General features: G+C 45.0%; 1 protein-coding gene across 4 annotated transcripts in view; it reads left to right on the top strand.

Annotated features, from left to right (window-relative positions):
• The window catches only part of LOC127002411 (gamma-2-syntrophin-like), a 124,886-nt gene that overhangs the window by 91,305 nt on the left and 20,397 nt on the right, over positions 1-13,184 (top strand). For all 4 annotated transcript variants that reach the window (XM_050868302.1, XM_050868301.1, XM_050868303.1 and 1 more), the window contains one exon: positions 11,591-11,750. In XM_050868302.1, the coding sequence (XP_050724259.1) occupies positions 11,591-11,750 (160 nt within the window). The remainder of the gene's footprint in view (positions 1-11,590; positions 11,751-13,184) is intronic.

The following is a 13,184-nucleotide window of genomic DNA, read 5'->3' as shown; positions in this document are numbered from 1 at the left end:
GGTAGAGGTTGCATGTTGTTTTGGTAATGGAGAAACTAATTTGAAACGACTGTCTAGAGTCCGGGTTGATAGGTGGTCTTCTGGACAGCATGTGGGTAGTCTTAAGCCACTCGGCGGGGGTAGAAAAATCCCAGCTTGGTGGCACCGGGCGGGGATCGAACTCGCATCGTCCTGAACGCGGCGCCGTCACGCTATCCACTCAGCCACCCCATGTTTAGTCTTGTGTTGTTTTGATGATAGTAAAAAGCTAAACTCACATGACTGACGTATATATGGACGAATCAGCCTCATAGTTTGTTATTCTGATACTAATTTCCTCCGACTGACTTGTATGAGAATTTCTTTGCCTCGTATATCAAGTCGTATGTTGCTATATTAATATCGAGTTCAATTCCACCTGACTGTTTTTTTGTGGATGCTTTCTGTCTCATATTCTCAATCGTATGTTGTTCAGATAAGATTAGAATGCTAAGTCCACATGGCTGGCTTATTATGTGGTTGCCTTTCCCTCATAATCTCAGTCGTATGTTGTTCAGATAAGATTAGAATGCTAAGTCCACATGGCTGGCTTATATGTGGATGCCTTACCCTCATAATCTCAGTCGTATGTTGCTCAGATAAGATTAGAATACCAAGTCCACATGGCTGGCTTATTATGTGGATGTCTTTCCCTCATATCCTCAGTCGTATTTTGCTCAGATTATAAGGAAGATCCAATTCCACATGACTGGCTTGTATGAGAATGCTGATTTTTGCCTCATATTCTCTGACGCATGTTGTTCTGATAATGGAGAGAGGCCACTGGCTGATATGTGGACGCTATGTTGTTCTAATAATAGTAACAAAAGTCCAATTCCACATGACTGGCTTATTATGAGGATGCTTTTTTTTGCCTCATATTCTCTGACGCATGTTGTTCTGATAATGGAGAGAGGCCACTAGCTGATATGTGGACGCTATGTTGTTCTAGTAATAGTAATAATAGTCCAATTCCACATGACTGGTTATATGAGAATGCTGATTTTTGCCTCATATTCTCTGACGCATGTTGTTCTGATAATGGAGAGAGACCACTGGCTATTATGTGGACGCCTTTGCCTCATATGTTCCGTGGTATGTTGTTCTAATAACCGGAGGCTTCGTGGTGCAGTGGTTAGCACACTTGAGCTCACAACCGAGAGAGCCCGGGTTCGATTCCCGGGCGGAGTTGAAAAATTTGGGCGGCTTTTCCGATACCCTACGCCCCTGTCCACCCAGCAGTGTATGGGTACCAGGTATTAATCGGGGGTTGTGTCCCGTCTCCTGGGGTCTGTTCCCTTCTCCTATAATTCCTTCCCCTTCTGTCCCTCTCCGGCATATGACCACAGATGTTGCGCCGACTAAACCAAACTATCTTATTCCAATTCCACATGACTGGCCTGAATGTGTATGCCTGTCTCTCATATATCCAGCCTCACCGCACGCTGCAAATCCCTTCATCCCTGTGCGTACATATCCTTCCCCAGGCCGATTGCACTTCATATAACTAAGAGATAAATGATTGTAGATTGTTTTTACAGTGAAGGAAGCTGCTCAAAGGGAAAACAAGCGATTATGAGAGAAACAATGCCCGCTAAACACTGCCCCTGTAAAAAAAATTGTTCAGAAGTGGCCAAAAAAGGGAGATCAGCTTCTGGAGGTGGCGTGTTTGGGTACTGATCTTGTTGAAATTAATAATGATTGACAACATTGATGATAATAATAATAATAATAATAAATAAATCAGACCTTCCTTCCTTCCTTTCTTTCTTTCTTCTTTCCTTCCTTTCTTTCTTTCTTTCTTTCTTTCTTTCTTTCCTCCCTTCCTTCCTTCCTTCCTTCCTTCCTTCCTTCTTTCCTTCCTTCCTTCCTTCCTTCCTTCCTTCCTTTCTGCCATCCTTCCTTCCTTCTTTCCTTCCTTCCTTCCTTTCTGCCTTCCTTCCTTCCTTTCTGCCTTCCTTCCTTCCTTCCTTCCTTCCTTTCTGCCTTCCTTCCTTCCTTCCTTCCTTCCTTCCTTCCTTCCTTCCTTCTTTCCTTCCTTCCTTCCTTCCTTCCTTCCTGCCTTCCTTCCTTTCTGCCTTCCTTCCTTCCTTCCTTCCTTCCTTCCTTCCTTCCTTCCTTCCTTCCTTCCTTCCTTCCTTCCTTCCTTCCTTCCTTACTTCGGTCACAAAATTCATAAAAAATACCCCCCACCAAAAAAATAATAATAATTGAAAACAGCGATGATAATATTAACAATAATAACAAAAACCAATAAATCTAATCTTACTTCCTTCCTTCGGTGACAAAATTCATGAAAAACACCAAAAAACTAAATATCAACATCGCTTCTCTACACTCTTTACAAACAACGATCATATTAATAATAATAACAAAAACCAATAAATCTAATCTTACTTCCTTCCTTCGGTGACAAATGAAGACCCCAAACATGGAATTCAAACCCTCATCTTTACACTCTGGTTGACCCGGATCCCAAAAGAGGTGGAAGGTATTGCCCGATGATGTGGCGGGGCTTTGTAAAGGGATCAGACCTAATTTGAGGGGAGACGGAACAGGGGATACAAGGCAGCGAATAGTGTGTTAATAATCCCTCCCTGCCCTTGGTGGTATTAACTCTAGGGCTTGTTAACAGGATCCAACTCCCTTAGTCACGGATGCTTTCGGGATCTTATAGCAAACATTTTCGAAGGCCTCAGGGGAAGTTAAAAGGGTTATCTTGAGTTTATATATATGCTCTTTGTGTAAATGTCTTGTCAAACGATCGCTAGGGTTATAAAACTACCCATGGAAATAGCCACAACTTGTACTTGGATGTAAATGTTTCAGAATATGGGCTCAGTAAAAGAGTTCATGATAGATTTGGTTGGCTTCGTGGTGCAGTGGTTAGTACACTCGGCTCACAACCAAGAGAGCCCAGGTTCGATTCCCGGGCGGAGTGGAATGATTTGGGCGGCTTTTCCGATACCCTAAGGACGCCCCTGTCCACCCAGCAGTGAATGGGTACCAGGTATTAATCGGGGGTTGTGTCCCGTCTCCTGGGGTCTGTTCCCTTCTCCTATAATTCCTTCCCTTTCTGTCTCAGGTCTTTCTCTGCCTCTGTGGTGGATAGTGGAGTGTTTCCCATGTGGTATTGGTATGCTGGATATCCCTTCACTGGTAGCCTGGTAACATATAGTCCCAGGTCTTTCTCTGCCTCTGTGGTGGAGAGTGGAGTGTTTCCCATGTCGTATTGGTGTGCTGGATATCCCTTCACTGGTAGCCTGGTAACATATAGTCCCAGGTCTTTCTCTGTCTCTGTGGTGGATAGTGGAGTGTTTCCCATGTGGAATTGGTGTGCTGGATATCCCTTCACTGGTAGCCTGGTAACATACACTCCCAGGTCTTTCTCTGGCTCTGTGGTGGATAGTGGAGTGTTTCCCATGTGGTATTGGTGTGCTGGATATCCCTTCACTGGTAGCCTGGTAACATATAGTCCCAGGTCTTTTTCTGCCTCTGTGGTGGATAGTGGAGTGTTTCCCATGTGGTATTGGTGTGCAAGATATCCCCTCCCAAGGCGCAGGACTTTACATTTTTCTTCCTTGAATTGTAGCAGCCACTTTTTGTTCCATTCCTGTAGCTTGGTGATGTCTTCTTGTAGGAAATCCTCACTGAAGGAGTTAACTCTATTTCGTGATATTTTTTTGTCTAGTGTTTTTAGGAGGTAGATGAATGTGTGTTTCTTTATAAATATCTCTTTTTTTCAACTTTTCGTCCTCCTCTCCTGAAAAAACCTTGATAATACAGATAGGTTCATTGGCCGCTTAATATATATAAACTTTAAGAGAGAGAGAGAGAGAGAGAGAGAGAGAGAGAGAGAGAGAGAGAGAGAGAGAGAGAGAGAGAGACAGACAGACAGACAGAGACAGATAGACACAGATAGACACAGAGAGAGAGAGAGAGAGAGAGAGAGAGAGAGAGAGAGAGAGAGAATATATCTTCGTGAACAAAACACAAGTAAATAATTCAAAGTTAAGTCATACACTCTCGCAAAAAAACATGCAATTTGTGATACAGATTGACTGGGCTTTGTTTGCATTCACGGCGCGCATTTTGTGAGAAGCAGAGCAAACAAATTAGGACTCGTGTGAATAGAAGGACGGAACATAACATACAGCATTCTGATAACAGGCAACCATGATAAGGAAGAGAAAATAAAACCCAGAAATAACTCAGCCGACTACTACTACTACTACTACTACTACTACTACAACTACTACTACTACTACTACTACTAATAATAATAATAATAATAATAATAATAATAATAATAATAATAATAATAATAATAATAATAATAATAATAATAATAATAATAATAATATTTTCCTCTATTTTTTCATATTTTCCCTTCCACTCTCCTTTTTCCTTCCTTCCTGTTTCCCATCCTTCCTTCCTTCATTTCTTTCTCCATTTCCTTCCTTCTTTCTCTCGTAGTCTCTTTCCACTTTCTCCATTCGTGTATATATTAATCTATTTTCATCTTCCCTTTTATCAGTTTCGTTTGAGTCTTCCAACTTTTCTATTTTGCCTTCTAGATAACTGCTTTCAATCTTCCTTCCCCCTTTTTTCCATTATTTTGACAATCCGGTCGGCTTCCTTCCTTCCTTCCTCAACCATTTCCATCTCGTGTGTTTTCCCTTTAATCTCCTCTCCATCAGCGTCTTCCATTCTCTCTCTCTCTCGCTCTCTCTCTCTCTCTCTTCATTCTCTCTATTCACTCAAACGCATGCATCTTTGGTTCATGTCAATCTCTCCTTTCCTTTCCTTTAACCATTCATTCCAAGTAGTTCTCTCGCTTGTCTTAGAATCAGGATGTTTTTCCACTTCTTTCCCGTAATCGAGTTTCAGCCTTAATTTTGCTCTTTCTCTGTTTTTTGGGTCTTTTTTATTAACTTATTTTACACTCGTGTCCCCTTCAGTCCATTCTTCGTTTTCTGTTCATTTGCATCTCTTTGTTTTAAATCGTCTTCCTGTCGCATTCCTGTTTCTTTATTTGATTCTTTCCCTCTGTCTCTCTTTGCTTCTTTTCTCTCTTGTTCGCCTCCCTCCCTTTGTTTCTTTGATCTGATCTTCATATCCTCTATTTCTCCTTTCGTTTCTCTTTCCTTCCCTCCTTGGTTATTTGAATGGGTTTGTTTTCTATCTCTGTTCTTTATGCCTTCCCTCTATCCTTCCTTCCTTCCTTCCGTCCTTCCTCCCTTCCTTCCTTCCTTCCTTCCTTCCTTCCTTCCCTCCTTCCTTCCTTCCTTTGTTTCACCGTTCCTTCCCTTCCCTTTCTCTCCTACTCAAAAGATCTATTCCCTTCACCTTCGTCTTCGGTAGTGAGCAATTTTTCACTGGCTCGGCGTCTCAAATCATTAATCACTAGTCAAAAATAGCGCCTCCTCCTACAGAATGGGCATAAGCGATAGTAGTAATAGTAGTAGTAGTAGTAGTAGTAGTAGTAGTAGTAGTAGGAGGAGGAGGAGGAGGAGGAGGAGGTTGGTAGACTATACTATTGATCATTATTGTTATCGTAGAGTACTAATAGTTTGTCTCCCCGCCAGCAGAGACAAATGAGCACCTTGGGTATTGGTGTGTCTCTGGGATAATAATAAATATCGGTTGCTATTACGATATTCAGGAGCGCCGCTGTAACACTTCCCATACCTAAGTCTATATATACCAAGTCAAGTCACTCTGCTTCAAAACTGGGACCGGTACGCGCAGGAGGCGGTTTTGGGGCGGAGCAGCGGGATGACGTCACTTGGAGCCAAAAGAAAAATACCCGCCAGTTCAGGGGTGACTAAAGTCGGGGCCGTGTGTGCACTCTGGATGTGCATTCTCGCCTTCTTTCACAGCGCGTTCAGGCAAGCCACTGACGAGAAAATATGTCTTTTTATTGTGCTATTGCGTGACTGTAATTTCAATGCCTACAAACGGCGGTGTGGGGTGTGAGGGAGGGCATGTTGAAGTGATTGATTTAAATTAGTCCGCCTTTCTTCGTTTTCTCTAAATCCCTGTTTCTACATTCTCTGGTTTGGCTCCAAGCAACGTCACGCATAAACCACGCCTCGGCCGTGTCTCCTCCCACAAACCTGCGCGTGACTTGACTTGGTGTATATAGACTTTGGCCACATCACTGCACGCACGTAAATATGGGGAACAAATGACGGCCCAGTGTTGAGGGCGAAGGGAAAGGCGAAGCTTGGGTAGTGCCGACGCCATGGTGATGTGTAGGGGGAGGGGGAGGTTGTGTGTGGTAAGGGGGGGCCTGGGTGGGAAGGGATTTTTTTTTTTTTTTTTTTTTACAGCAGACGAGACAGTGCAAGGGCGTAAAAAAAAACAATAATGAAAAAAAAAAAAGCCCGCTACTTACTGCTCCTGAATAGAGTGTCCTGATACCCTCCCCTTGAAAGAACATAAGAACATAAGAACATAAGAACGCAGGAGTCTGCAAGAGGCCGGTAGACCTGTACGAGGCAGCTCCTTTGACCCTTAGCTCCCGTGTATCTAACCCCACCTAATATCGCTGTCCATGAATTTATCTAGTCTATTTTTGAATGTGACAATTGTATTGGCACTCACCACATGACTGCTAAGCCTATTCCACTCATCCACCACCCTGTTAGTAAACCAATTTTTGCCTATGTCCCTGTTGAATCTGAATTTATCCAGTTTAAACCCGTTACTTCGTGTCCTACCCGGTTCTCTTACCAACAAAACCTTATGAATGTCTCCCTTATTAAAGCCCTTCATCCATTTATAAACCTCGATCATGTCTCCACGCACTCTTCGCCTTTCTAGAGAATGCAAGTTTAACTGTTTGAGTTCAAGTCGTAGGCAGGAGGAAATACAGATGAAGGGAGATTGTTCCAGAGTTTACCAGCGTGAGGGATGAAAAAGTGAAGATGCTGGTTAACTCTTGCATAAGGGGTTTGGACAGTATAGGGATGAAAGAGTGAAGATGCCGGTTAACTCTTGCATAAGGGGTTTGGACAATATAGGGATGAAAGAGTGAAGATGCCGGTTAACTCTTGCATAAGGGGTTTGGACAGTATAGGGATGAAAGAGTGAAGATGCTGGTTAACTCTTGCATAAGGGGTTTGGACAGTATAGGGATGAGCATGATCAGAAAGTCGTGTGAGGCGAGGCCGCAGGAGGGGAGGAGACATGCAGTTAGCAGGTTCAGAAGAGCAGTCACCGTGAAAATATCGATAGAAGATAGAAAGAGAGGCAACATGGCGGCGGAATTTAAGAGGTAGAAGACTATCAGTAAGAGAAGGAGACCTGATGAGACGAAGAGGATGGGTGTGGGTGTGGGCGTGGGCGTGTTGCCTTCCCAAGACGTACCGCACTTAAATTCCTAGTTGAATAGTCTTGAGTGGCCGTAACATTCATGGCCCTTCGGTCGAGAGAGGATCTTGCCCGACGGGTGGAGAAGAGCTGCCGGGGATATCGTCCGCTGTCGGTGGCTGAGATGGCCTCGTGGCAAACCAAACTACTTGATGATACTGATGAAGCTTGTAATACGGCCTGAAGTCTAAAATGTCAGCACTCCTTGTGTTCTCCTTAACTACAAGCCATCCAGTATGCTTTCAGTGAGCCACAAGCCGGCTGTGCCCTGGAGAGTCACCCCTCACCAACACCCGTCTCACAAACTGCAGGAATCCCTCCCACATCCCTAACTTTCCCTTTGGGTCTCTGAGGGGCCTGAACAGCTCCTCACTTTTCCCTTTCAATAGGTCATTTGCTACCAACACGACAGGCGGCGTCCCTTGGTCCCCTGAACATGTCTCAACCCTGTGTGTGTGTGTGTGTGTGTGTGTGTGTGTGTGTGTGTGTGTGTGTGTGTGTGTGTGTGTGTGTGTGTGTGTGTGTGTGTGTGTGTGTGTGTGTGTGTGTGTGTGTGTGTGTGTGTGTGTGTGTGTGTGTGTGTGTGTGTGTGTGTGTGTGTGTGTGTGTGTGTGTGTGAGAGAGAGAGAGAGAGAGAGAGAGAGAGAGAGAGAGAGAGAGAGAGAGAGAGAGAGATATGCATATGTATATTTTCTTTGCAAGAGCAGTACAAAGCGGACTTTTATTTATTTATTTATTTTTTTTGCCCCTGAAACACTTCATCAGCTATAAAAAAAAATCATTATTATTATTATTAGTAGTAGTAGTAGTAGCAGTAGTAGTAGTAGTAGTAGTAGTAGTAGTATCATTATTATTATTATTATTATTATTATTATTATTATTATTATTATTATTATTATTATTATTATTATTATTATTATTATTATTATTATTATAACTCATATTTATAATCATTTTCAATTCCGCGTTACGATCAGCAAACTTCATCCCGCTTGCTTATTAGGAAAAGTTGAGAGCTTGCGCCAAGATTTTAGTTTTCCTTCATCCATATTAAGCAACACAAAGTTTTCTTTTGTTTATTAACTCCTGCTGAGAGGCTTTAGAAACTTACTCGTGTATAATGAATTTCTTACTCGGTGCTAAGTCTATATACAGCAAGTCAAGTCACACGCAGGTTTGTGGGAGGAGACACGGCCGAAGCGTGGTTTATGCGTGACGTTGCTTGGAGCCAAACTAGAGAATGTAGAAACAGGGATTTAGAGAAAACGAGGAAAGGCGGACTAGTTTAAATCAATCACTTCATCATGCCCTCCCTCACACCCCACACCGCCGTTTGTAGGCATTGGAATTACAGTCACGCAATAGCACAATAAAAAAGCATAGCATATTGGCCGCTTAAGGAAGGACTCACAGGAAGGCTCACAGGACTAACATTGCAACGCTCATTAAAAGTCACGAGCGCTCCGGTATCATGAATAAGGGAAATTATACATCCAAGAATACATCAACGTTGACTACCTTGCCGTAGATACACTCCTGGACGTACGGCAAAAGAAGCATTGAACACCCTTGGCCCGATTGAACAGTGTGGTCGAAATCTATAATCATGGTGTTGTGCTGGGAGGGAGGAGAAAGTTGGCCAGGTAAAGGGTATAGGTTTAAGCAGGAGAGAAGAGAAAAAGGGATGGAACGGTTGGTGAGAGCAGGAGAGAAGGAGAGGAAGGGGAGGGAAAGTAGGTCAGGTGAAATTAGTATGGATAAACAAGGGAGAGAAAATAAAAAGGAAAGGAAAGATAGGGAAGGGAGGGAGAGATGAGATGCCAAGGACCACAAAAACAGTCCATGAAAATCCCAGCAACTCCTACGAGAGGCTTCACAAACGGGCGAAATGAGGCGACGATATGTTTAAGATTAAGAATACGGTACAGTCTATGGCCTTACATCTCAGGGCCAGCGGGTCAGAGGTCATGCAGGGGGGGAGAAACATGCTTCCTACAGTTGCTATGACGACGGTAAGGGCGAGAGATGTGAAGCAACGACTCAGTGGATGCTGGGAGGAGGGCGGAAGAGGGGTGATTGAGTGAGGGAGGGAGGAGAAGGGATGAAGGGTGTTTAGTGTTGGGCCTCCAGTGAACAGTGATGGGTGGTTAGGGATTACCGGGCGGGGAACAGCGAACAGGGGAGAGACTAGACATTGGTGGTATTGGAGAACTATACTCAGAATAGAAATAAAGAGTGGAATGACTGGAAAGTCTGTATTGAGAGCAGTACGGTGTAATTCTCTCTCTCACTCTCTCTCCACACACACACACACACACACACACAGGGCTCTAGTGTAGTGGTTAACATGCTCCCCTAATAATCGTGAGGTCCTGGGCTCGATTCCCGGGTGGAGTGGAGACGGGTGGGCAGTCTCCCCTTAACCCAGCAGTGGTAATGTGGGATTTCAGTCCTACCCAAAAATCCATCACCTGAATTCCAAGCTCATGTGAGAAGGGAGCGGGTTGAGGATCGCGAGTCGAGCACGTGATCAGACCATGGTAACTTACACCTATTTGCTACCTCCTAAAGGGGATCGCATTAGCCCATCTCGCCACTTAAGTTAATCACACCAAGATTTAAGTTCACGCCGCGCCATTTCATTTCCCTCTCCAATAGTCCGGTTCAGGGTCGATTTCTCTCATGCTTCCGCCTCCGACATTTCCTATTTCCAGAGGCCGAAAAGGAGATCAATAGGGATCGCATGAGTGTTTCCTTTGGTTGAGGGTACAGAAGAAGGGTCAAACTACCAACAGGGTTATAAAACTACCCCTGGAAATGCCCCAAACTCCCACGGAAGCCTTGTCAAATGTGTGTTCCTTAGGTTCACGGTACAAAAGAAGGGTCAAACTACCACCAGGGTTATAAGACTACCCCTGGAAATGTCCCAACTCCCACGGAAGCCTTGTCAAATGTGTGTTTCTTAGGTTCACGGTACAGAAGAAGGGTCAAACTACCACCAGGGTTATAAAACGACCCCTGGAAATGCCCCAAACTCCCACGGAAGCCTTGTCAAATGTGTGTTCCTTAGGTTCACGGTACAGAAGAAGGGTCAAACTACCACCGGGGTTATAAGACTACCCCTGGAAATGCCCCAACTCCCACGAAAGGCTTGCCAAATGTGTGTTTCCTTAGGTTCACGGTACAGAAGAAGGGTCAAACTACCACCAGGGTTATAAAACGACCCCTGGAAATGCCCCAAACTCCCACGGAAGCCTTGTCAAATGTGTGTTCCTTAGGTTCACGGTACAAAAGAAGGGTCAAACTACCACCAGGGTTATAAAACGACCCCTGGAAATGCCCCAAACTCCCACGGAAGCCTTGTCAAATGTGTGTTTCTTAGGTTCACGGTACAAAAGAAGGGTCAAAGTACCACCAGGGTTATAAAACGACCCCTGGAAATGTCCCAAACTCCCACGGAACCCTTGCCAAAGATGAGGGCCTGCTGATGCTGAAATCTTTGGGAATATCGCCTCGGGGTCTCCATTCTCTTATCCCAGGAGTGCGTTTAATCCCTCGCTGTATTGCTGCAGATTCTTTATCGAGTCCTCTGACCTTTCTCCACCCCTGCCTGTCCCCTGCTGCCAGCCCTTACCATCCTGCCACTCCCTGCCTCCCTTCAATCCCTTCCTCAATACTTGCGACTTCCTTCATTCCTTCATCCTTTCCTTTATCCTCTCCCTTCCATTACCATCCATCCTTCCATTACCATCTACTGCCAGCTAATCCTTCTTCCTCCCCTCCTCCTATTCCTTCCTCCATTCTTTCCTTTTCCCCTTCCTTCCCTCTCCTTTTTCTCTCCCTATCATCAACTGCAAGCCTTTTCCTCCTCTCTGCCAATCCCTTCCTTTTTCTTCTATTCCTTCCTCCATCCTTGCTTTTTCCCTTTCCCTTCCATCTCATTTCGGGGGCTTCGTGGTGCAGTGGTTAGCACACTCGGCTCACAACCGAGAGAGCCTGGGTTCGATTCCCGGGCGGAGTGGAAAAATTTGGGCAGCTTTTCCGATACCCTACGCAGTGAATGGGTACCAGGTATTAATCGGGGGTTGTGTCCCGTCTGTTCCCTTCTCCTATAATTCCTTCCCCTTCTGTCTCTCTCCGGCATATGACCACAGATGTTGCGCCGACTAAACCAAACTTTCTAACTTTTTTCCAGATCCGGCGGGTGAAGGTGATCAGGCAGAGGTCGTCCGGGCTAGGGCTAAGCATCAAGGGAGGCGCTGAGCACAAACTTCCCATCCTCATCTCGCGCATCTTCAAGGACCAGGCGGCTGACCTCACCGGCAAGCTCTTCGTGGGGGACGCAATACTGAAGGGTAAGTGGCTGCCGGGACGCAGGCTTTTCTGAGGGGGTTGAAGGGAGTGTAAAACGTGCCAGACATCAGAGGTCATGAAATTATAACACTATTTTTTTTTACAGCAGAGGAGTCATATCAAGGGCATAATAAAAGGTACCAAATGTTAAAAAAAAAAAGCCCGCTACTCACTGCTCCTAAAAAGAGTTAGAGGAGTGGCCGAAAGAGAGGTCAATTTCGGGAGGAGAGGTGTCCTGATACCCTCCTCTCTTGAAAGAGTTCAAGTCGTAGGCAGGAGGAAATACAGATGAAGGAAGATTGTTCCAGAGTTTACCAGCGTGAGGGATGAAAGAGTGAAGATGCTGGTTAACTCTTGCATAAGGGATTTGGACAGTATAGGGATGAAAGAGTGAAGATGCTGGTTAACTCTTGCATAAGGGGTTTGGACAGTATAGGGATGAAAGAGTGAAGATGCTGGTTAACTCTTGCATAAGGGGTTTGGACAGTATAGGGATGAAAGAATGAAGATGCTGGTTAACTCTTGCATAAAGGGTTTGGACAGTATAGGGATGAAAGAGTGAAGATGCTGGTTAACTCTTGCATAAGGGGTCTGGACAGTAGAGGGATGAAAGAGTGAAGATGCTGGTTAACTCTTGCATAAGGGGTCTGGACAGTATAGGGATGAAAGAGTGAAGATGCTGGTTAACTCTTGCATAAGGGATTGGGACAGTAAAGGGATGAGCTTGAGTAGAAAGTCGTGTGCAGCGGGGCCGTGGGAGGGGGGGAGGCATGCAGTTAGCAAGTTCAGAAGAGCAGTCAGATAGAAGTATACGGTAAGGTAGAGGACGCATATATGTTGAACTATGTAAGGATGGAACTTTACCAGGGAGAAGAGAGTTATAGTTAATGAAAGGAGGTGGTCATTGCGCTTAGAGTTTTTTTTTTCTTTTCTTTTTTACGTGTACGCCTATAGCGCCAGTAGGCTTGCTTGAGAGGTCTGGATGGTATTCGGCCCCAGCCCGTCATGGCGCAGGCAAGTGTTTATAGTGGCGCCATCTTCTCTTGGCTCATGCTGCCCCCCGGAACTCGTTCTTGATTCACTTGGACGGTTTCCTCTAGAGTCCGGGTTGATGGGTGGTCTTCAGGACAGCATGTGGGTAGTTTTAAGCCACTCGGCGGTGACTGAAAAATCCCAGGTGGTAGCGTGGGGATTCGAACCCGCGTCGTCCATCACGCGGTGAATGTGGGCCCGGCACGCTACCACTCAGCCACCGCCTACCGCTTACTGCCACGAGGAGATAGCTATTCTTTTATGGAACACGATAATGGAAGCGTTACAGGACAAAGACTTCGAACATCACAAACTATACTGCAGAAAAATTAGCATAGTAACCCATCATGACCTCTCCATTTCCTTACTTCCTTTCCCCTTCCCTTCCCTTTCTCTCGCCTTTC

The sequence above is a fragment of the Eriocheir sinensis genome, chromosome 23 (genome assembly GCF_024679095.1).
Source record: "Eriocheir sinensis breed Jianghai 21 chromosome 23, ASM2467909v1, whole genome shotgun sequence".
In the NCBI taxonomy this organism is placed as follows: domain Eukaryota; kingdom Metazoa; phylum Arthropoda; class Malacostraca; order Decapoda; family Varunidae; genus Eriocheir; species Eriocheir sinensis.
Note: the sequence above shows the minus strand (reverse complement) of the source record. Positions and strands in the feature narration are given on the sequence as shown.